Raw genomic sequence first — 23,778 nt, 5'->3', positions numbered from 1 at the left:
TGTATGATTGATCCAGTTTCCACATTCTTTGCCATCATTTGGTGTTACCACTTAGCTATTCTGATAAATGTATAGTAGTGTCTCATTGTGTTTTAATTTGCATTTACCTAATGGCTGATGATGCTGAACATGTTTTCACATGCTTCTTTGGCATTTTCATATTTTCAAATTTTCATATTTTTGTTCATTTTCTAATTGGGTGGTTTTTTACTGTCAGGTTTTCAGAGTTCTGAATAATATTCTAGATGTAAGTCCTTAGTCAGAGAGATGGTTTATAAATATTTTTTTCTTAGTTGGTAGCTTGTCCTTTCATTCTCTTAACACAAGATCTAAGGTCTTTTGCAGAACAAAGATTTTATTTTAGTTTTGATTAAGTTCCAGATTGTATGTAGTTTTTTTGAATACCAGAGGAAACCTTTTTTTCCCTCTTTCCTAGTCTCACTGGAGCTTTACTGTTGGCGGGGGTGGGGGTGGAGACAGATAAAACACTAGTAAAAATGCTGCAGTACCGATGATGGTAGGGAACGAGAAGCCCACTCCCCCTATTTTGTTTCTGCCCCATAGCCCTTGACACCCTTGCATAGATGCTTTGTTTCTGTGGAACCTAATTTGTAAAACCCATCACCCATCATAGACAAATAGTGCAAAAAGGATAAATATTGTAGCACTTCGGTACTGTGTTATTTGTGAGTCTGTGTTTAGCATGAGAGATTTATAGAGGAATGAATGAGCGTAATAAAAAGGTAAATTAATAGTGGAAGGTGATTTCCCATAGACCAGGAAAATTGCTTGAAAGCTTACTCTGGCTTCTTGCCTCTGGTGTGGAATATGCAGAGATTTGGACAGTTGGCCACAGATAGTTTAAAAACAGTAAATTTTCAGATTCTTACTTGCCTTATGTACTTCTTACTAAACTCTGCTCTGGGGTGTTTTTGATCAGTTCTTCATCCCATACACCTTAAATTGACATTTTAAATGTATCTTGAGCTTATCATTGTTAGGCATTAAGAGAAGGTTTTGTCTATTGTGTTTTAAGAACTCAAGGAAGTTTATATAAATGTTTCTTTTTATATGAAATGTTTGTACGCATATACAGAAAAGTGCAGAAGACATAATATACATAGTTTAATTTTTTAAAGTTACGTGTATAACCACCACTCAGTGCAAGACATGGAACTTTGACTGAAGTCTCCCACTACCTCTTCTTGATCATACCCCTCCCCAAGTAATACACAGTCTGAGTTTTATGTTAGTCGTGTTCTTGTTTAGTATTACTCTTTAAGTCTGCATTCTTATAGCAGTTCAACCTGCTTTTCAGTTTTGCATAAATGGAATCCTATGTTACATATCCTTTAGTGTACAGTTGTTTTTACTCAGTATTATATGTTTAGGATTCATTCCTGTTGATTATAAAAGTATGTGTTTCTTTTCATTGGTATATATTCCATTATGTGAATAACTGCTGCTTATCTGTTCTGTTGATAGACTGTGTGTGTGTGTGTGTGTCTGCATGTGTGTGTGTGTTTTTGTATGTTTTCCAGTTTTTGGAGTTATGAACAATATACTGCTGAGAATACACTTTCATTTTTGTCCTGGTATGGTTTCTATTTCTGTGGAGTGGAATTGCTGGGTAGTATGATATATATTTCTTTAACTTGGCTAGATAATTCCAAATAAATTTTGTAATGGTTGTACTAATCATACTCCCACTCTCATTCAGTGTGTGTTTGTGTTGCTCCCATCTTTACCCACACTTAATATTGTTAGACTTAAATTCTTCTAATCTAGTAAGTCTTAGTTAAAGATTATTTTTAAAAAATACTACCCTCATTTCACCTTTACTTAAGGAGTTAAATTCCAGCCAGCTTTATATCTTCTTTGTCAGAATGTTTTTTAGATTCTTAAGGACTCATCAAATAGGATGAATTTCTGTAGTCAAAGAGCAAAATGTCCTTTTATCAAACCGAAAAATATTAGGTTATTATTAGTTATAAACTGTAATTACTTTTCTTCAGTTTCAGTATTATCACATCAAGGTTAATCTGAAATATTTTACTAAGCTGTACATTAAATTTGGATTTGTTTAGATTTGTTTCATCAGGACCTGGGATAATACTTTTTTTTTCTTCCTTGTCATCTCCCTTCTCCTATAGTTATATGATGATACTTTATGTCAGTGAAGTATCAAAGCCTGTCCACCTCTTGCTTCCTTGCTTGGGTGCCCACGACCCTCTAAGTATAAAGAGGGAAGGAATTAGTGATTCCCTATCATCCCTTCCAGCTTCACACTTTTAGGAAAACTTGAATCATCAGAAGTCTTGAAAACAACACAAAAACAGTATGTTTGCCATCTTAAAAGAAAATACCACTTAGTCTTTCCACTTACTTTGTATCTCTAAGTTCTATACTTAAATGTTATTTCTTTAAGTAACACGTAGGTACAGGTTCAGAGTTAGCAGTGAAGATCTCTCAGGCTCAATTAAGAGTATTATATGTGTTTAGTTCTTGTTGAACCTTCCTTCCTGATCTATATACCTTTATTTCCTTTTCTTGTCTTGTTTCATTATCTAGGACTTCCAGTATGATGTTGAAAAGCAGTGGTGAGGGGGGTATCCATTCCTGGTTGTCACCCATACTTAGTGGGAAAACTTTCAGTTTGTCATCAGTGAGTATGATGTTAGGTTTTTTATAGAGCCTGTACCTCTGGACCATGGCCTTAACACATGCTTCTCAGTTTTTCTTAATCCTTGTTAGGCAGGACAGGATGGCTGTATTTTCTTTACACTAGGTCAGTGCGTCTCTGGTTAAACTCCAGCAGATTAGGCTTTGGTTAAGTGGTTTCTCCTAAGGTCATACCTTGTTAAGAACAGAATGCTGCTGGCTGTCTCACAATGGTTCCTTTTCTCTACCTCCTCCCAGAAACAGGAGAGGGTGTTTCTCCAGTATTCACTTTGAGAACTCATATAGTATTAGGTATGACTGTGTCCTGGGAATAGCCCTCACTTAAAAGCTATTGTCAGTATAATTCAATGCTTTGCAAGTATAGCCACATGCTCCTGTATTTACCATTGTAGCTCTACTTCCTTTAATGTTAACTTTTTTATTTTTTGAGAGAGAGAGTGAGAGCAAGCACTCCAGAGTGCGCGAGCAGGGGTGTAGGGACAGAAGGAGAGAGAGAAGGAGAATCTTAAGCAAGCTCCATGCCCAGTGCCGAGCCCCTCGATCTCACAGTCCTGAGATCACAACCTGAGCTGAAATCAAGAGTTGGATGCCCATCCAACCGAGCCACCCAGGTGCCCCTAATGTTAACTTTTAGAGCAGAAAGTAGCAGCAAAAATTCCAATAATAAAATCATTATATAAGGTGTGTTTATATATTGCAAAGTATGTGGTCCAGGTCACCTAGAGAGGTTTTTTTTTGCCAAAAAACTCTTGACTTCTAATGGTGTTCATGTAATAGCTTGAATAACCTTAGAATGAAAATCACATAATATGTTTAAAAGTGGATTCTCCCTATGTTGTTGACTTTCTCTCTACAAAACTATTTCTGCAACAGAAATTGAAAATTACTTGGATGTAGTTTAAAGGTGATATAACTGAAAACTTAATATGACATGACTTTATTATTACTATTTAAAGAGTAAAAATTCCTCATACCAGTGGAGAGTCTTAGGGATTCTTGTATATTCAGTACTGATAGAACTTGAAGAGGAAATTGAAGAAACATTTCAGGTTCTTGGTCTTAATTTTTCCTTAGGTTTCTAGTTGGTGACTCAGCTAACTTTACCAATTACTAAGTTATTTTAAAACATTAAGTCATACTTAAGATTTTTCCACCCATTTTATGTGGCAAAAATGCTTGCTCTACAAGTGAGGGAAAATCGTTCTACACATCTTAATATAGGATATCTAAAGATACTGTGGATGAAGAAATATTTTTTCTTTTCCCTTAGGCCTTATAGTTTATCACTAAACTGCTAATATATGTTTGAAGCTTTCAGAATCTTCACAGTAGGCCCCAAAAGGTCCATTTATTATCTTGTGCACTCATGATTCTTCTGTGTTGTGAGTTTGTAACCTGAGTTTTTGTTATAAATCAGTGAAAAAGATGTATTTTTTAAGAATTTAGTACATTCATTACTTACCATTCAGTATTTTTTAAAAGATTTGAAAGCGAGAAAGCGCATGGGGGGGGGAGAGCAGAGGGGAAGGGAGAGAGAATCTCAGGCAGACACCCTGCTGAGTGCAGAGCCCCACCCAGAGCTTAATATCAGAACCCTAGGTGGCAACCTGAGCTGAAATCAAGAGTTGGACACTTAATTGACTGTGCCACCCAGGCGCCCCTCAGTATTAATTTTTAAAGCTCTTACAAGCAACTTAAAAATTCTGTTGAATCTCACTCTCAAGGTAATCATGTATATGAAATAATTTATGTCAAATTTTTTTGTCTTTAGCAAAATTAAGATGCCAGTAAATCAGGTCAATCAATAAATATTAATCACTTACCTATATTTGTGGCATTAGGGACTAGATAAATTTTAACAAACTTGATGTCCTGCTTTTCATTAAATTTTAAGTTCTCTTTACTGAGATAAATTACTTGCTCAGTTAGGTTGATATTTCTTTGAATGTATGGTAGTCAAAGGAAAATAGCCTTGGCCAGATACATGAACTGAAGGATGAATATGCTAGATGTTTTAGGAACATGAGGGAAAACTATTTCAGGCATTCAAAAACCATAACTTACAACCTTTAGGTAGGTTAAACTTAAAACTTCAGTACCCAAACACCAAAATCATTGCCCTCTTCCGAAATATTTCAGGTTTTTAACAGAGTGTTATAATAGATACTTGTGAATTGATGCTAAAGGTCTTTTTATTTTCTTGATGTAAGTAAGAATCTAAGGATAAGGTTCTTAAGTATTTGAAGAAACAGATGAAGTATAGTAGGTGTCTTTTTGCAGAAGGAAATCACTCACTGTCTCAGCCAAAAAAGCCATTAGAAACATGTATGTGTGTGTTAGGGGTGGATTGAGGATCCTGTTCTCACTGGTACTCGAGTTTCCAAGGATTTTTCAAGAATGTAATTGTGCTTTAGTGCCATATGTGATTTCTAGGAAATTACTTTGGGTGAGATACTTAGCTAATTATACCCAAAAATTGAAGCTGCTTTTTGCAGCTATAATTCCATGTTAATTAACATAAGCTTGGAAAGCAGGTTTTCTTACACTTCTGGATATGGTGACACTAAAAGGATTGATACTAAAAGGATTCTTCATTGTGCTTCCCTAACCAGATAGGCTAGAAGAAAAGCTTGTGGCAAGAAAATAGGAGATATTTTCCTCAATTTGGGTGGTGGATGAGAAGGCTGAGAAACATTTATCAGTGGAGTAGCTAAAAAATAGGATAGATTCCTGGAATCATAATGGTTGTGTCTTATCTTTCTTATAGATGTGGTATTTGAGGAAACTTTTGAAACTTTGGGCTCGGTGTATTTAGAATGTTACAGTGTTCTTCATTAGTACAGAAAACTTTTTGTAAAAGGTTTTCAGATGATTTCTAATGAGTATGTTGGCAATGCTTTTTCTAGAGCTCTTTCCTGAATTTGTTGTTTTCCTTGTGTGTGGCTTTTCAAAGTCATTAAACAATTTTTGGGGGGGGTGGTTATAACAGTACCTTATTTATCCTTTTGGCTTTTGTCACTCAAGCCAGTTATGCAATACTGTTTTGGAACGTAGGTGATTGACAGTTGAATTGGGTGAATGGAATAGCCAAAGTAGATTAAAATGCCATTCCAGAGACAGATGGTGTGGAATAGTCAATGTCTGTACATTCATTATGTCTACATAAGCATTATTTTTGTATTTATATAGGATTTATAAAAAATGCTGCCTTCTCATTCCTTCCCTTCCTATTCTTTTTTCCATCAGTGTAAACCAGAATACAAGGTACCTGGACTTTATGTTATTGACTCCATTGTACGACAGTCTCGACATCAGTTTGGTCAAGAAAAGGATGTGTTTGCACCCAGATTTAGTAATAACATCATTAGCACTTTCCAGAATTTATATCGTTGCCCTGGGGATGACAAGGTATGCTGGCTTTTTTTTTTTTTAAGTCGATATATTACCCTTTGCTCTTAATGAGACTAGTTTATCTTAACTATGATTTTATGTTACTCTTTCCTCCTAGTAATTCTGAATTTGAATATTTAGTTATTACACTATCCACATTCTGAGATTCTTAGCATTTTAAACAAAAAATGGAGAGATGTAGTTGATTTGGCTATTTTTTTAATTTATTGAAGCAATTGGTGATAAAGAAACTGGCTATAAATAAGCTTTTGGAATTAGACTGAAAGCTTATTTATTCTCACATGCAGCTAATTTCGTGTTTTGATTATTTGAACTGATATTTACCTGTTTAGTGTCTATGGAAAATGGATTTGCTAAGCAGTTAGCAGAAAATAACTGCATTTTATTTCATTTTTTAATTTTTTAAATTCTAACCTTTATTTTATTTTTTTACAATATGCATTTATTGAACCCCTTCTGTATATTAGGCATTCTTTAAAGGAATTCATAGTCACACAGTAAAATTTTTTTAATTAACATATAATGTTACAGGGTTACAGGTCTGTGAATCATTGTTCTTACACAATTCACAGCACTCACCATACCATATATCCTCAGCAGTGTCCATCACCCAGCCATCCTAGGCAACTCTTAGTTTGTTTCCTGAGATTAAGAGTCTCTTATGGTTTGTCTCCCTCCCCGGTCCCATCTTGTTTCATTTTTCCTTCCTTCTCCCCATTGACCCCCCATCCTGCCTCTCAAATTCCTCATATAAGAGAGATCATGATAATTGTCTTTCTTTGATTGACTTATTTCGCTTAGCATAATACCCTCTAGTTCCATCCACATTATAGCAAATGGTAAGATTTGGGGGTTTTGATGGCTGCATAGTATTCCTGTGTGTGTACACACACACACACACACACACACACACACCCACCCATATCTTCTTTATCCATTCATCTGTTGATGGACATCTAGGTTCTTTCCATAGTTTGGCTATTGTGAACATTGCTGCTATAAACATTCGGGTGCATGTGCCCCTTTGGATCACTACATTTGTATCTTTAGGGTAAATACCCAGTAGTACAATTGCTGGGTCATAGGGTAGCTCTATTTTCTAGTTTTTGAGGAACCTCCATACTGTTTACTAGAGCGGCTGCACCAGCTTGCATCCCACCCAACAATGTAGGAGGGTTCCCCTTTCTCCATATCCTTGCCAACACTTGCCATTTCCTGACTGGTTAATTTTAGCCATTCTGACTGGTGTGAGGTGGTATCTCACTCTGGTTTTGATTTGTGTTTCCCTGATGTTGAGTGATGTTGAGGACTTTTTCATGTGTCTGTTGGCCATTTGGATGTGTTCTTTGCAGAAATGTCTGTTCATATCTTCTGCCCATTTCTTGATTGGATTATTTGTTCTTTGGGTATTGAGTTTGATAAGTTCTTTTTCGATTTTGGATACTGGCCCTCTATCTGATATGTCATTTGCAAATACCTTTTCCCGTTCTGTCAGTTGTCTTTTGGTTTTATTGACCAAAAAAAAAGCAGAAGCTTTTGCTCTTGATGAAGTCCCAATAGTTCATTTTTGCCCTTGCTTCCCTTGCCTTTGGCAATGTTTCTAGGAGGAAGTTGCTGCGGCTGAGGTCAAAGAGATTGCCGCCTGTGTTCTTCTCAAGGTTTTTGATAGATTCCTGTCTTACATTGAGGTCTTGCATCATTTTTAGTCTGTATTTGTATGTGGTGTAAGGAAATGGTCCAGTTTCACTCTTCTGCATGTGGCTGTCCAGTTTTTCCAACACCATTTGTTGAAGAGACTGTTTGTTTGTTTGTTTGTTTTTTCCCATTGGACATTATTTCCTGCTTTGTCAAAGATTAGTTGACCATAGAGTTGAGGGTCCATTTCTGGGCTCTGTTCTGATCCATTGATCTATGTGTCTGTTTTTCTGCCAATACCATACTGTCTTGGTGATTGTAGCTTTGTGATAGAGCTTGAAATCTGGAACTGTGATGCCACCAACTTTGGCTTTCTCTTTCAACATTCCTCTGGCTATTTGGGGTCTTTTCTGGTTCCATATAAATTTTAGGATTATTTGTTCCATTTCTTTGAAAAAAGTTGATGGTATTTTGATAGGGATTGCATTAAATGTGTAGATTGCTCTGGATAGCATAGACATTTTCACAATATTTTTTCTTCCAAGCCATGAGCATGGAACGTTTTTCCATTTCTTTGTGTCTTCCTCAATTTCTTTCATGAGTACTTTACAGTTTTCTGAGTACAGAGTCTTTGCCTTTTTGGTTAAGTTTATCCCTACGTATCTTACAGTTTGGGGTGCAGTTGTAAATGGGACTGACTCCTTAATTTCTCTGTCTTCTGTCTTGCTGTTGGTGTACAGAAATGTAACTGATTTCTGTGCATTGATTTTATATCCTTACACTATACTGAATTTCTGTAAGAGTTTTAGCAGTTGTGGAGTGGAGTCTTCTGGGTTTTCCACACAAAGTATCATATCTTCTGCAAAGAGTGAGAGTTTGGCTTCTTGGTTGCCAATTCGGATGCCTTTTATTTCTTTTTGTTGTCTGATTGCTGAGGCTAGGACTTCTAGTACTATGTTGAATAGCAGTGGTGATAGTGGATATCCCTGCCATGTTCCTGATCTTAGGGGAAAAGCTCTCAGTTTTTCCCCATTGAGAATGATATTCACTGTGGATTTTTCATAGATGGCTTTGTTGATACTGAGGTATGTACCCTCTATCCCTACACTTTGAAGAGTTCTGATCAAGAAAGGATGCTGTACTTTGTCAAATGCTTTTTCAGCATCTATTGAGAGTATCATATGGTTTTTGTTCTTTCTTTTATTAATGTATTGCATCACATCGATTGATTTGTGGATGTTGAACCAACCTCGCAGCCCAGGAATAAATCCCACTTGGTCGTGGTGAATAATCCGTTTAATGTACTGTTGGATCCTCTTGGCTAGCATTTTGGTGAGAATTTTTGCATCCATGTTCTTCAAGGATATTGCTCTGTAATTCTCCTTTTTGATGGGGTCTTTGTCTGGTTTTGGGATCAAGGTAATCCTGGCCTCATAAAATAAGTTTGGAAGTTTTCCTTCCATTTTAATTTTTTTGGAACAGTTTCAGGAGAATAAGTATTAATTCTTCTTTAAAAATTCCTCTGGGAAGGTCTCTGGCCCTGGCCCTGGTCTGGGCCCTGGTCTCTTGTTTGTTGGGAGATTTTTGATGACTGCTTCAATCTCCTTACTGGTTATGGGTCTGTTCAGGTTTTTTATTTCTTCCTGGTTCAGTTTTGGTAGTTTATATGTCTCTAGGAATGCATCCATTCCTTCCAGGTTGTCAAATTTGCTGGTGTATAGATGCTTATAATATGTTCTTATAATTGTTGGTATTTCTTTGGTGTTGGTTGTGATCTCTCCTCTTTCATTCATGATTAATTTTATTAATTTAGGTCCTTTCTCTTTTTGATAAGTCTGGCCAGGGGTTTATCAATCTTATTAATTAATTAACCAGCTCCTAGTTTCGTTAATCTGTTCTACTAGTCTTTTCGTTTCTATTTCATTGATTTCTGCTCTGATACTTACTATTTTTTCTTCTGCTGCTGGGTTTAGGTTTTATTTGCTGTTCTTTCTCCAGCTCCTTTAGGTGTAGGGTTAGGTTATGTATTTGAGACCTTCCTTGTTTCTTGAAAAAGGCTTATATTGCAATATACTTTCCTCTCAGGACCATCTTTGCTGTATCCCAAAGATTTTGAACAGTTGTGTTCTCATTTTCATTTGTTTCCATGAATATTTTAAATTCTTCTTTAATTTCCTGGTTGACCCATTCATTCTTTACTAGGTTGCTCTTTAGCCTCCATGTATTTGAGTTCTTTCCAATTTTCCTCTTGTGGTTGAGTTCTAGTTTTAAAGCATTGTGGTCTGAAAATATGCAGGGAATGATCCCAATCTTTTGGTACCGTTTGAGACCTGATTTGTGACCCAGGATGTGATCTGTTCTGGAGAATGTTCCATGTACACTAGAGAAGAATGTGTATTCTGTTGATTTGGGATGGAATCTTCTGAATATATCTCTGATGTCCATCTGGTCCAATGTGTCATTTAAAGCCTTTATTTCCTTGTTGATCTTTTCTTAAATGATCTGTCCATTCCAGTGAGGGAGGGGGTGTTAAAGTCCCCTACTATTATTGTATTATTGTTAATGTGTTTCTTTGATTTTTGTTATTATTTGGTTTGTATAATTGGCTGCTGTCATGTTAGGGGCATAGATATTTAAAATTGTTAGAGCTTCTTTTTGGACAGACCTTTAAAGTAGATACAGTGTCCTTCCTCATCTCTTATAGTAGTCTTTGGCTTAAAATCTAATTGATCTGATATAAGGATTGCCACCCCAGCTTTCTTCTGATGTCCATTAGCATGGTACATTGTTTTCCACCCCCTCACTTTAAATCTGGAGGTGCCTTTGGGTCTAAAACGAGTTTCTGCATTTTAAAATTCTTTTATTGTGGTAGAGTTTTAGTAGTGCGGGTAACCACACTAGTAAGTCTCCTAGATCTGAATGAATAAATATTCTGTACCATGTAAAAAGACTTTGGACCCTGAGAGAGAATAAAAAAGGGTTCTTTATAGATGCTCAAAGGTATTAGAAGTTTACATATTTTGGGATACTGATTTGGAAATTTAGTTTACTCTTCTCATAGGATTGATTGCAATAATAAAGTTTTAAAAAATTACATTAGGGGCCACCTGGGTGGCTCAGTCAGCTGAACTGAAGCAGCTGCCTTCATTCAGTTCAGTTTTGATCCCTGGGTCCTGGGATCAAGCCCTGCATCAGGTTCCCTGCTCAGTGAGGAGCCCCTTTTCTCCCTCTCCCTCTGCCTGCTGCTCTGCCTACTTGTGCTCTATATCTCTCTAATAAATAAATAAAATCTTAAAAAAGTCATATTAGATAAAGACTTTGTCTTGAAGTTTGTTAATTTTTTAAAACATGAAGTTAAAATCACCTGACAGTATAGCTTTGGTGCTGAGGTAAATCCTGATCACCTCAGCAACTTATACAGTCTGCAGGCAAACCTCTCCATCGATCTCATTAGACCTCACGTAGAAGCTGAAACCTAGTTGCTGTTCCTTTCTTCTACGAAATGTAGCTCTCATTTACCTTGTGTATTTATCAAAATGAACATTTTTCTTTCAAGTATATTAAGATTAGCAAATCAGAATTACAGAAACATGATTTCAGGGGCGGGAAGTACTACAGAAGTATTTTAATCTATCCTTCCCATCCACTGTTTGAATAGTTTCTGTGAAATGACTATGCTGTTTTGCAAGCAAAAAATCAAAGTGTCATTTTTCTTTTTTCTTCTAGAGTAAAATAGTGAGAGTATTAAACTTATGGCAGAAGAATAATGTGTTTAAGAGTGAGATTATTCAGCCTCTTTTGGACATGGCAGCAGGGATTCCTCCCCCAGTTGTCACACCTGTTTTGGCCAGTACTACTGCTGCTATGAGCAACACCCCAGGTATGTTACCTTGATAGAGATTTGTTTTCTAAATATTCTCCACCCCCCCCCCCCCGTGACTATTCATTTATAAAGTAACAATTTGATAGTGTAGGAGAATTTATCTAGCATTAAGTAATTGAAAGGAAATGTAATTTGAAGGAAAAATAGACTGAGAATTTATATTTGTGTATAATTCTTTTCTAAAAATTTAAAATTTAAAATTAAAAAGCATAAATATAGTGACATTTGGGAAAATGGTATGTCACTTAAGTTTTTTCCTGGTTTAGGCTGTCCATAAACTTGCATGTAAATCAAGTTGTAGTATAGTTGGGGAACTTATTAAGGAACCCTGAAAAAAATTATCTAATGGAGCCAAGAATGCTTTAGTAATAATCTCAGAATCTTGTTTTTTAAAGTATATTTAAATGACATTTTAGAATTTGTTAACATAGTTCAGGAATTAACATTTGGTATATATTTAGTTTTTGTTGTGTTTGTGTCTGTACACATACACATCCATTTTTAAAGAAAAATAGTTTTATATTATACATATTGTTTTCTAATATTTTGATTATATTTTAAACATTTCCTCACGTCCTTGAATTTTCTTCTGTAGTAAGATTTTTAAAGATTTCTAAGTATTGTAGGCTTCTTTAAAGTAGTGGTTTAGTTAATGAGGACAAGCGTGGACAGATCCTTTTGGTGTTGTTTTTTTTTTTTTCCCAATCTACCTAATTCTGTAATTAGACAATAAAATAAAAACATCTAAATTTGTATATATTTTATGAAAGTGTCAAAGCAAATCTCTCTACCTTTCCAAGTCTTACTTTTATTTACTTACATATTTATTTGGGTGGGTGTGATGTCTTATTCAAAGGAACTCCTGTGACACCTGTTACTCCAGCCAATGTGGTCCAAGGTCTGCCAGATCCGTGGGTGTCTCAGATAACAAACACAGATACACTTGCAGCAGTAGCTCAAATCTTACAAAGTCCTCAAGGCCAACAGGTGAGCAGTTTTTTTTGTTAAATCAACAGTGATTTAGAACTCATTATTCTTAATGTAATTTTTTATACTGCACCACCTTAAGAATATGTTATTTCTGTAAAAATGAGATCACACTGTGGATACTACTCTGTAACTTGCTTTTTCATTTAGTAAGGCATTGTTTTATGCACTTTTTTTTAAAAAAGATTTTATTTATTTCACAGAGAGACATCAGAAGTAGGCAGGCAGAGAGAGGGGGGGAAGCAGGCTCCCTACTGAGCAGAGAGCCCGACACAGGGCTCGACCCCAGGACCCTGAGATCATGACCTGAGCCAAAGGCAGAGGCTTAACCCACTGAGCCACCCAGGCGCCCCCCTATGCACCGTTTTATAAAAACTTCATTTCATACCAAAATACTGACTTAGTACATAATTTGTGCAAACATTATTAGGTGTTACTCCAGTAACAAGCCAGGGATGTCCTCTCTCCTAGGAAAGATGTCTTTCTATGTTAGGGGAGAAAAATATAAGAAAGTATAAAACTTTGTTTAGATGGTGATACATGACTTAAAACAGGATAAATTTTTAAAGTGACTGGGTTTGGGAAAAGGGATCAGAATTAGAGAGGGTTGCCAAGAGAAGGTGTTTTTGAGGAAGTTCCGTTTGAAGTGAGACTTAAAATGAAACTCTCATGGTAGGGTTTGAGGATAGCCCGTTCTTCGCATCTCCTTTCTTTACCTGTCCTTTAAAAACCAAATTAATTGTGATCTGTGCAATAAGACCCCTCTTCCCCCCTGAACTCTTTTCCCAAATATTCATGAGGTTTCAGCCACTTCGAGTTTTTGTTTAAGTGTCACCTTAGTAAAGCTTTCCAGAAGTGACTTAAAACTGCACATTCAGTCCCCTGTGCTCCTTTTGTGTATCACCTACTTTCTTTCTGTGACATTATACAACTTTTTTATTTATTCTCTTATCTCTTCCCACCAGAATATATGCTCTACAAGGATGAGAATTTTTTTCATTTTGTTTTGTTCACTGCTGTGTCTCCATTGTTTAGGTTGTAACAGACGTTTGGTACGTTTTTGTAGAATGAGTGAATGGTGTATGGAGGCATAACAGTGTTGGATATGCAAAGCTCTTTCAGAGTTGAGATGTTTCGAAGGTTAGATGGCCTGTGCATGTAAGTTAATGATGACAGAGTTGACATGGTAGACCTAAGTGTGGATCTGGTTTCAAAAGATGGAAATGATGGGCTAAAAAACAAGGAGTTCATATGCTAAGCAGTGGGGAACTTTTCCATATTGAAGTCATTGATCTGAACAGTACTTTAGTGGGTGGGAGAGGCGAGAAGCCTAGGGATGGGAAGTATTTTCATTTTGGTAAGAATGATAAAAGGGAAGTAATAGGTGTGTGAGAAATAGTAGGGTAGCAAACCCTCTTAAAAGGACACTCTTCAGAAAAAAGGGACCATTCTAGAGTTTTAAACATGTAAAACCTAATTTAGTTATTGTCTTAGATTAGATCCAGTTTCTCCATTTTGGGGGTCAATTGGGAAACTGAATTGGGTATTAGATAAAATTATCAAATTATTAATTTTAATCTTGTGATTGATGATATTTTGAAAATAATTCATAAAGAAAGTGTTCTCATTTTAAAAGATACTTATTAAAATAAATACTTTTGGCAGGAGAAGTGATTTTTCCAGAAGAAATAGTGCAGAGAGTTGATAGACTACTATTAAGTCAAGAGTAAAAGGAAAGTAGGATGCCGCACTGGTTTGAACCTGACTGAAACAGTAACAGTGCTGTCTGGAAAAATGCCGATGTCAAAAGGAGTAGTTAAAATGTGTAAAGGAGAAAATACGGCCTTAACCGTCTTCTCTCTTTCCGCCTCCGCCCCTTCTTCCTCTCCTTCCCTTTTTTCCTTCTCCCTCTCACCATCCTGTCTGTTCTGGAGCTTCTTCAGTGCAGTAACTAAGCTATCATATATTTTGGTATTATTTTCTTTGCTATCAAATGAGTAGTTTGTAGTTACAGTTTATTTGGTAGCCAGATGACTCTAGTTTGTTTCTTAATGTAGCTGTTTTAGATGAGCATGAAATTACTTTCATCTGGGATGGCTTTTGTACCTTCTCCCACTGTAAGTTAATCTTCACCTAAACAGTACACATGTCTTACTACTATTGTAAATTGATCATTTTCAGATTCAAGTCAGATTTAGATCTTGATTAGGAAAGTATTAATTACTTCAAAGATGTATATAGGGTTTACTTAACTGTGAAATATCTTCAGGATCTTACTGCTGTTTCTGGCTTTTAAGGGGATGGATGAATAGAAGGAACAGGGATTTGATTTCAACTCTTACTATTCACTTTTAATTTCCTTAGTTTCAGAGTGCTCCAAGAGGCAAATTTCTTATTTGCCTTTCCTGCTTTCAGGAAATGTGTTATCTGATGGTAAATCTGAAAGCTAGCCAAAGCAGTTGTTGTCGGTGCTTGTTTTTTGTTGTTGTTATTGTTGTTTTGTTTTGTTTTTTACAGAGATTAAGGAGTTAATTGAAGAAGGAATGAAAGCTTAGTGACAGGGCACCTGGGTGCCTCAGTCACTTGAGCTTCCAGCCCTTGATGTTTTTTACAGAGATTAAGGAGTTAATTGAAGAAGGAATGAAAGCTTAGTGACAGGGCACCTGGGTGCCTCAGTCACTTGAGCTTCCAGCCCTTGATTTTGGCTCAGCTCGTGATCTCAGGGTCATGGGTTCAAGCCCTGTGTGGAACCCCCCTTCAGGAGCCCCACTTTGGGTTCCATGCTTAGCATGTGTTCTGCTTGGGATTCTCTCTCCCATTGGCCCACTCTAGGCTTGCACCCGCACTCTAAATAAATAAATAAATAAAATCTTTAAAAGAAAAGCTTAGTGAAAAAAATCAGTCTGTATATAATGAATTCTTTATCTGTCATTGTATGACCACTTTATTTGGCTTAAAGTTCTCTGGCTTTCCAGAAGCAAGACAGACTTATTAGGGACTGTTAAAGATGGCACACACAACAAAATATTTTTTTAAAAAACTACCTTATTTTGAATTAGTATCTGTTTTCTCTTGATCTCCAAAGACTGCAACAGTGAATCTTTTTAACTAAAAGATTGGCATTCTTACAGATAAAATCCAGCATCTGTTTGTAATGATTTTCCTTTCTTCTCCTTCAGCTTCAGCAGTTAATACAAACTTTGCAGCTACAGCAGCAGAAGCCTCAGCCTTCGATTCTGCAGGCCCTGGACGCTGGTCTTGTTGTGCAGTTGCAGGCGCTCACGGCACAGCTCACGGCTGCAGCTGCCGCAGCCAACACCCTGAACCCCTTGGAACAGGGAGTGGCTTTCAACAAGGTAGAAATTAAGTTACCAGATTTGTTCTATAAGAAGTATTAAAGTCTATATGCTGTCATGTGGATTCTAATTCTGTACATATTTTATCTATCACAGTATGCACTGTACTGTATAATATATATTTTCAACTTTAAAACCACTGTGCTTTATAAGTTAGGCCTAACTATAAAGGATAGTAGTTTTAAAGTTGAAAATCTTTCATGTATAATTTGTAGTAGGATTGCCTCAATGTTCTTATTAATTATGAGAATATTAAAATGCCTTGGAAGTGTTACACATATTATTTTTGTTTTATTTTTGTTTCTGCTACTATATTTTTTTAGGAAAATAAATTTATTATACTACTTAGACATTTTTATCTGTTAGCTTAATTTAATCTGAAAATTTAATAGCTAAACCACATAAGGGTCACCTGGGTGACTCAGTCAGTTAAGCGCCCGACTTTTGATCTCAGCTAGGTCTTGATCTCAGGGTTGTGAGTTCAAGCCTTACATTGGGCTCCCCGCTGGGCATGGAGCCTACTTAAAAAAAAAAAAATAGCTAAACCACATAAAAAACCTTTAAATCAGTTGACCATCCTAAGAAGAAAAATGTACTAGGAATAGATCCACTGATTACAGACCTAGATTTTTTTTAATCAAGCTTTATTACTATTAGCAAGCCATTTAATTATTTTAATCCCATCTTCTCTTCTGTAGAGCATTAGTATTTATCCTGTATTGTGATTTGTTTTGTTATATAAGGCAGTGTACATCAAAGTACTTTAAAGATTCACTCAAATGCTTTATTATAGCATAAAATTATATAAAACATTTATGTATTAATGTGATAGAGGTAAATTAATGGAATGACATTGACATTCAGAATAGCATTTGTTACTTATTTTTGTGTGAAGCACCTTTTAATTTGTCTTTTTCTCCCCCTACCCCGACCCCCCGACTTAGAAGTTGATGGATAGGTTTGATTTTGGGGAAGATTCTGAGCATAGTGAAGAACCCAAAAAGGAAATTTCAGCCTCTCAACTGTAAGAATTGTTTTTTTTTCTTTATTTCCATAATTTTTTCCATTATTATTATAAACATTGGATGGGACATTGTTGTCTGAACTACCAAGTATACTTTGAATAAGTTGGGATAAAATTTCAGGCTGTTGAGTTCTAACATTACAGAAAGATGGTAGAGTTGCTGTCTTGTTGCCTCCCTATTTATTTTGGCTCCTTTCTCAGATCTTTGCAAATATTTGGGATATATCAAAATTTTTATAGGAGAATTGATAGATGTTGATACAGTTGTGATATTTTCTATATCTATATTAGGCATTTTATTCAATTGTAAGAATATTTGAAATAATAGGAAAGAGGCTTGCTTCTAGTGTCAGTGTCTACTTCTAGGAATTCTCCTGAATTCTGGGAGTGAATCTTACTAATCAGAAGTAAGGATTGGGACTATAGGGATTTTGTTTTTTTCAAAGATAATGGATTGTACATTTTTATTTGGATCAGTGATTTTCTTTTCTCAAGCAGTTCTGTGTAGCCTTAGGTTCTTGCGGGTTTGAGAAAGGACCAGTGGGGGAGAGGATGTTGGAGAGTGGGGGCGTGGCAGGTGGGAGGATGGAGGAGGATGAATGAAGGGAATGCCTCTGGGAACCTTGTTTTAAGCAGAGCCCATTAATTTTATATATTGGGATAATACGTCTTAAAACATATTTATATAATACAGAAAATACATATGTCCTTTTGGTAAAGAAATTTTACTTGAAAAATTAAAATCTAATACTTTAGATTATGAATTATGAAGTTAGAGGAGAAACATTTGAGATTGTGTAGATCAGTGTCCTGAACAACGTAAGAATCTCCTTTAATGGTTCTGATAGGGTATTTTTATGATGTTTTAATGCCTTCTGTGATGCCAAGTTAAATAATCTTTGTTACTGAATCCTGTTTGATTTACTTTATACACACTGATCCGTTTTGCATTCTGAAGCAAGGAAACAAATTTGCTCCATTATCTTTTGAGACCTAGCCTTTACAATATTTGAAGTTAGGTATCATTCTTCCCCTTAGGTTTATTTGCTCCAGATGAAGTACACTTTTTTTCAACTGTTTCAAGACTTCTCACCATCCTGATTGCCCCTTTTGGGATGCCCTCTTTTTTGTTCATGTCTTACCTTGTGGCACCCAGAATTCCAGGTGTATTCCAGGTGTGAATTTCCCAGAGTATAGTTAAATTATTATTTCCTCTTATCTAAGTACTGTTTCTGTTAACATACCTAATAATGTGAATGCTTTTCTAAAGAAAGCAGATTAGTTTTGTTAAGTTTATGGTCAATTTACAATTGTTGATTTCACATGTACTGATTGATATAGACCATTTCTCCCGCTATCTTATAGTTAGAGAAGGAGTTAAAGTGACAATGTTTAAATACTTTTAACTGTTTTTATATGTTTCTTTGAAATTTTCTTAAAGTGCTCTAATGTAAAAAATACTAATTTATATGTATTTAATAGTGTGAGACCATAATAACAGATCTTCCATCAGAGTATCTTTAACATGTTATCCACCTGTTGAAAGACTATTGGAGAGTATCTTTCTCTTTTAACATATTAATGTTCTGAGGTATTCCATTTTCTGTTACTATTTCAAAAGTAAACATTGTAGTGGAGTCTGTTTCATTTAATTGGCATGGGGGAGGTTGAAAATCAGTTATTTTTGTATTATCTTTACTGTGTTTTAAAATATATTTCTACTTATTTTTCTTTCTAGTTCTCACGTTTCAGAATCTGTGAACAATTCCATTTTTCATCAGATAGCTGAACAACTACAGCAGCAAAACCTTGAACATCTCAGACAGCAGCTCCTAGAACAGCAACAGCCTCAAAAGGTTTATAACTCCATCTTGTGGTCTTTAGAGTTATTGCTATCTACATTCTATAAAGTGGTGTTTCTCAAGCATGGTGATTTTTCTTCAGTTCTAGTACTAGGAAGGTCAGCCCTTTCAGAACATTTATAGTCTTTTCTGTTATCAGAATGTGTTCTGGATATATACATGTGCTCGGTACACTAGCAGTGGAGAACAGAAAGCAGAGGTGGTGTTTTGGTATTACAACTTAAAACTCCATGTGCTTTTCTCCACTCAGTTCCCTGTCAAGCAAGGTCATGACGATTTTGCTTTTCTTGAGAGTGATGATGGCAAAATAGATTACTCCTTTAATTAGGCTACTGCTGTGTGCAGGAAGTCTAGGAGGCATGCATTACATTTAATACTATGAGATAGCATTTTGACTTCCATTGTACTGTAGTGAAATTAAACATCCATTGCAAAACTGTATAGGTAATCACATGTATCATTAGTCTTAAGATATACTGTTATTTATTTATTTTTTTAATAATTTTTTTAAAGATTTTATTTATTTCACAGAGGGAGAGAGAGATCACAAGTAGGCAGAGAGGCAGGCAGAGAGAGAGGGGGAAGCAGGCTCCCTCCTGAGCAGAGAGCCCAATGCGGGGCTCAATCCCAGGACCCTGAGATCATGACCTGAGCCGAAGGCAGAGGCTTAACCCACTGAGCCACCCAGGTGCCCCAAGACACACTGTTATTTTATGTACAGCTAAGAATTTTTAATCACTGCAAAAGTACATCTTACGGAGTTAAAAGAACCTTAATAAATTACAGGGATAATGTGTGAAGAAGTATCATACTTTAGAATTGATAAAATTTGTCAAACTTCAAAGGCATAGTTAATCCATGACAAAGCCTGTTTTTCCTCCATTTGGGAAATACTTGCATATATAAACTGTTTAGAACATGAGTGTTTTCAAATTCCGCCCAATCACACTTCTTCCTAATATCCAAAACTTTACTAAGTCTACTCCAAACATTTTTTAAAGTATGAGCAATGCGTTGTTAGGCAAATGGTATATACACAGATGAACACAGGTGAACAAAAAAGCATCTGGCCTCAAATAATCTCTTCTCTAATGGAGCATGTACATCTGTATGAACACAGGGCAGAATTCTAGTTTCTGTAATAGAGGTACAGGTGAAGAACAGTGGAAGTAAAAGAGAGAGAAAAGTTAGTTTAAAGGGATAACAAACCTTGGACGCTGCTGGGGTCTGAACTTATCCTTTTAAATCAAATAGTAAGCATAAAATGATATTAATGGTATTTGCTAAGGTTGGAACATATACTTGGATTATGAGAATGGAATTCTGTATCTTGTTTTGAAGGAATAATTTTGATAGAAATAGTTGGAGTAGATACATCTACTACTATAGTATTTTGTGTCAGGCAGATGTATCTGCCTAAGAATTCAGGAACTTTAAAGGTAGAGCACAATATAGAACATTTGGATGATGTTTAAAGAAAAACACAAATTGTAAACCAATGAAAAAAAACAAGTTTTCAGTCGTGTAATTAAAAAACCACAGAGCTGTTAGAGAGGCAAGGGGCAGTTGTGATGGAAGAGGTTATCCAACAGCAGATTTGTCCACCTGTAAATGTGGCAGTTTTAATTGTCTTAGTTCCAGTTTCCCTTCAGGAGTTGTAGAAGAAGCAGTAAAATCAAAGTAGTATTCTTAAAATTAACACCAAATTATTGAAGTGAAAATTCCTAGGAACTTGAGAGAACATTTTTCTTTTTGTTCTTTTTTGTTCTTTAAATTCAGTTAGCCAGCATATAATACAGCATTAGTTTCAGATGTAGAGTTCAGGAATTTGTCAGTTACACGTAACACCCAGTGCTCATCTCATCACGTGCCCTCCTTCAGGCCTGTCACTCAGTTACCCCAGCCCCTCACCCACCTCCCCTCCAGCAACCCTCAGTTTCTTTCCCGTAATTAGGAATCGCTCATGGTTTGTTTGCGTCTCTCATTTCTTCCCATTCCATTTTTCAGGGTTATTCTGTCTTAAGAATCTCACCAACCAAAGAAAAACAGAGCTCTGGGCTTAGTTAATACATAATCTCAAAATTTTAAGAAAATTAGATCCTTTTGAAAGAATTAGATGTTGTTAAAAGCTTTTTTTTGTTCAGAGGTGAGTGTTGAAGAAAGGGAGTGGTGAAAGAAAAGCAACTTTTCTAATAAATCAGGTAGATGGTGTTCAAAACCTTTGACAAATTTCCAATTGGAAAGTAGTGTATCAGCAGGGTAATTACTAAATTTAATAAATTGTGTAATTGGCTCTTTCAGTTGCTTTCATATGATGAAGATAAGGTGAAATAATGCAGAAAAATGAAGCATTCTTGTTTACCAGTGAGCTCCTTATGGCCACCTAAAAGTTCTTAGGGTGTCTTAAAGAAAGAAATGGGATTGCCAGTGGCACCCTACTCATTGCAGCCCTGACCACAACTGCATGTGAGTTGATATCTAGTATCCCTAATGATAGAAAACCACTGAAAACGGAGCAGCATAATTCAGGAGTGGCTGAATTATGAAGGGAGTAATAGTCCTGTTGGAAGGAGAATGATTGCCCTTGTCTGAAGTAAGTTCTGGTTCATGATATTGATAATTGTTTTATCAGGATATTCAAAAGATGTCAGGAAAGCTATAGCTCAAAATACTGATAATGAAAATGGTAGGACTGATAAAAAGGGCTTTTGAAAGAATGTTAGGAATAGAAAGATTGTGGAAGATACAGCCACTTAATAATGAAGAGCTATCATATGTAACTTACTTTGATTCAGTATTTTTTTTATATAGGAGTATATAATGGAAAGAGTAGAATTGAACATGATAAAACCTAAGATGGGTGATAGTATTAAGAGCCTTGAGTTGCTTTAAGTGATTTGATGTCTCGGCTCACATAAATTGCATTTCATGGAACTGCAATTGTAGGATTATAGCCTAGCATGTGTGGTTTTCAGTAAGGCTTTCAACAGTGTTTCTTGTCACTTATACAGAAAAAAATGGAGGAACATGGGTCTATAACTGATCAAAACGTGACACTTCATGAATGTTAATCTAACTTTGAAAGAAGTCTCTGCTAGCTGCTGTTACCCTTGTCTTCTGTTTTTTCAGTATTGATGCTTTACATGAGAACATCAGTGAAGAAACTAGAAATGTACCCAGGATATATACTGAGGATGTATACCAGTGTATCAGTAAAGCTGTCATTTGCCACCTGGGTCCAGTGGATCCTTTTAAAATATATGTGAAGTCATCTCACAGATGATTTACAGAAGTGAGACTGAAAGGGATAGGGGGAAATACTTGAGCAATTTTAATTTACATAATTGAAATGTAGTCAACATTTTTGTGTCCATTAAATTCAAATGTCATACATTCTTTTAGCAAAATATAACAGTCCGGGTTCTTGTTGCAAAATACTACAAGATAAAGTCCTTCCTATTAACTGACTAAGTGTATGGAAAGACCCTGTTTTTGTTCCTAGGGACACATTTTTCTGCCATCAGTTTTGGAGTTTGAGAAATACATTTAGGTTATGATCATCTGAAAATTCATAGTTCACTTAGGTATTAAACTAATACCTAATCATTAGAATCTAGAATGCTGTTCTTTTTTGTATCATGTTCTACTATTTTGTTTACTAATTATGAAATATATTCCTCTGTCAGTTTTCTTCTTCTTAGCATTATGTACAGAAATGGAAAAATCTATTCAACTATGTTCCCAGGAAGATAGTTCCCACAAAGATAGTGTCTCCGGCCTTATTTTTACCTTCTTGAAATATACAGTATTTTTGGTAATGCAGTACAACTGGGTGATGATGATTTTATTTCACTATTGAATCACCCTTCTTGGCAATTACATTGCTTTTTCTTTTTTGTATTATTTTAGTCTTTCTTGAAATAATTGGGAATAATCGATGGATAATAACAGAATAATTCTTGGGATGATGAAATAGCAAAATGTTTCAATATTTAAGAGAATAAGACCTCTAAAATCCCACAACGTGTCTTAGATACAGCAAAGGGTCCAATGGACCTAATGCTAATTGCAAGGTAATAGGATAATTTTTAGTTGAATTTTTAATTTTATTTTAATAGTTATTTTTTTGAGAGAGAGCCCATGCATGTGACTGCACAGAGGGAGCAGAGGGAGAGGGGGAGAAAGTCCTAAGCAGACTTTGTACTTGTACGGAGCCCAAAGTGGGGGCTTACGTCAAAACCCTGAGATCATGACCTAAGCAGAAATCAAGAGTTGGTTGCTTAACTGACTGTGCCACCCTGGCATCTCTTAGTTGAATTTTGAAGTAAATTTTCTCTTTGTTCTTCAGAAGATCTCTAAGAAAGAATAAAGCTAAAAAAAAAGAAAGACAAAGGATAAAGGTCATGAAATTATAGTCTTTCCAGATAGGGTAAAACTCAAAAACTAAAATTAATTACAGTGGATCTTGGTTGGTTATACCAAGAATTAACCATTAAATAGGAAAATAAGGGTAAAAAACAAGGGTGGGGGAAATATGAAGCTTAAGATAAATGGAGAAGTAAGAAAAATATAATGTGAAGAATATATGCATACTAAATTGAGGACCAGTTGGATTCCGGGTGGAGCTGAAAATTCCCTTTCTGTGTTAAGAACTCTTGTTACTATACTTTTAAAGATGTAAGCCAGGACTTTGCTTGACATGTGTTTGGTTTGTTTAGGAAGAGTGGTTGCTTACTGGTGTTTTGACCAGTACTGTGGCATGTAATAGTTGTTTCACAGAAGTCTCTTCTACTTTAGCTTTCATTTATTTCTAAACCTTGAAAATGTTGTTCTTAGAGAACCTGTTCCTTTATAAAGTGAGAAACTTGGAACAGTTCTTTAAATGCTCTTTTTGGCTCTTAATTTTTATGTTTGTTCTTTCAGATGTCATTAGAATAA

General features: G+C 35.7%; 1 protein-coding gene across 1 annotated transcript in view; it reads left to right on the top strand.

The window, feature by feature from the left end:
• SCAF8 (SR-related CTD associated factor 8) overlaps nt 1-23,778 on the top strand; it is a gene marked incomplete at its 5' end in the record, with an annotated part of 87,773 nt that overhangs the window by 40,322 nt on the left and 23,673 nt on the right. Inside the window, 6 exon segments of the mRNA XM_080805713.1 lie at nt 5,929-6,090; nt 11,455-11,608; nt 12,468-12,598; nt 15,778-15,954; nt 16,899-16,978; nt 18,717-18,834. Of these exon segments, the coding sequence (XP_080661839.1) occupies nt 5,929-6,090; nt 11,455-11,608; nt 12,468-12,598; nt 15,778-15,954; nt 16,899-16,978; nt 18,717-18,834 (822 nt within the window).

Source organism: Martes martes, assembly GCF_963455335.1.
Source record: "Martes martes genome assembly, chromosome: 6".
Lineage (NCBI taxonomy): Eukaryota > Metazoa > Chordata > Mammalia > Carnivora > Mustelidae > Martes > Martes martes.
The sequence above is the reverse complement of the archived record's forward strand: the minus strand, read 5'-3'. Positions and strand labels throughout refer to the sequence as shown.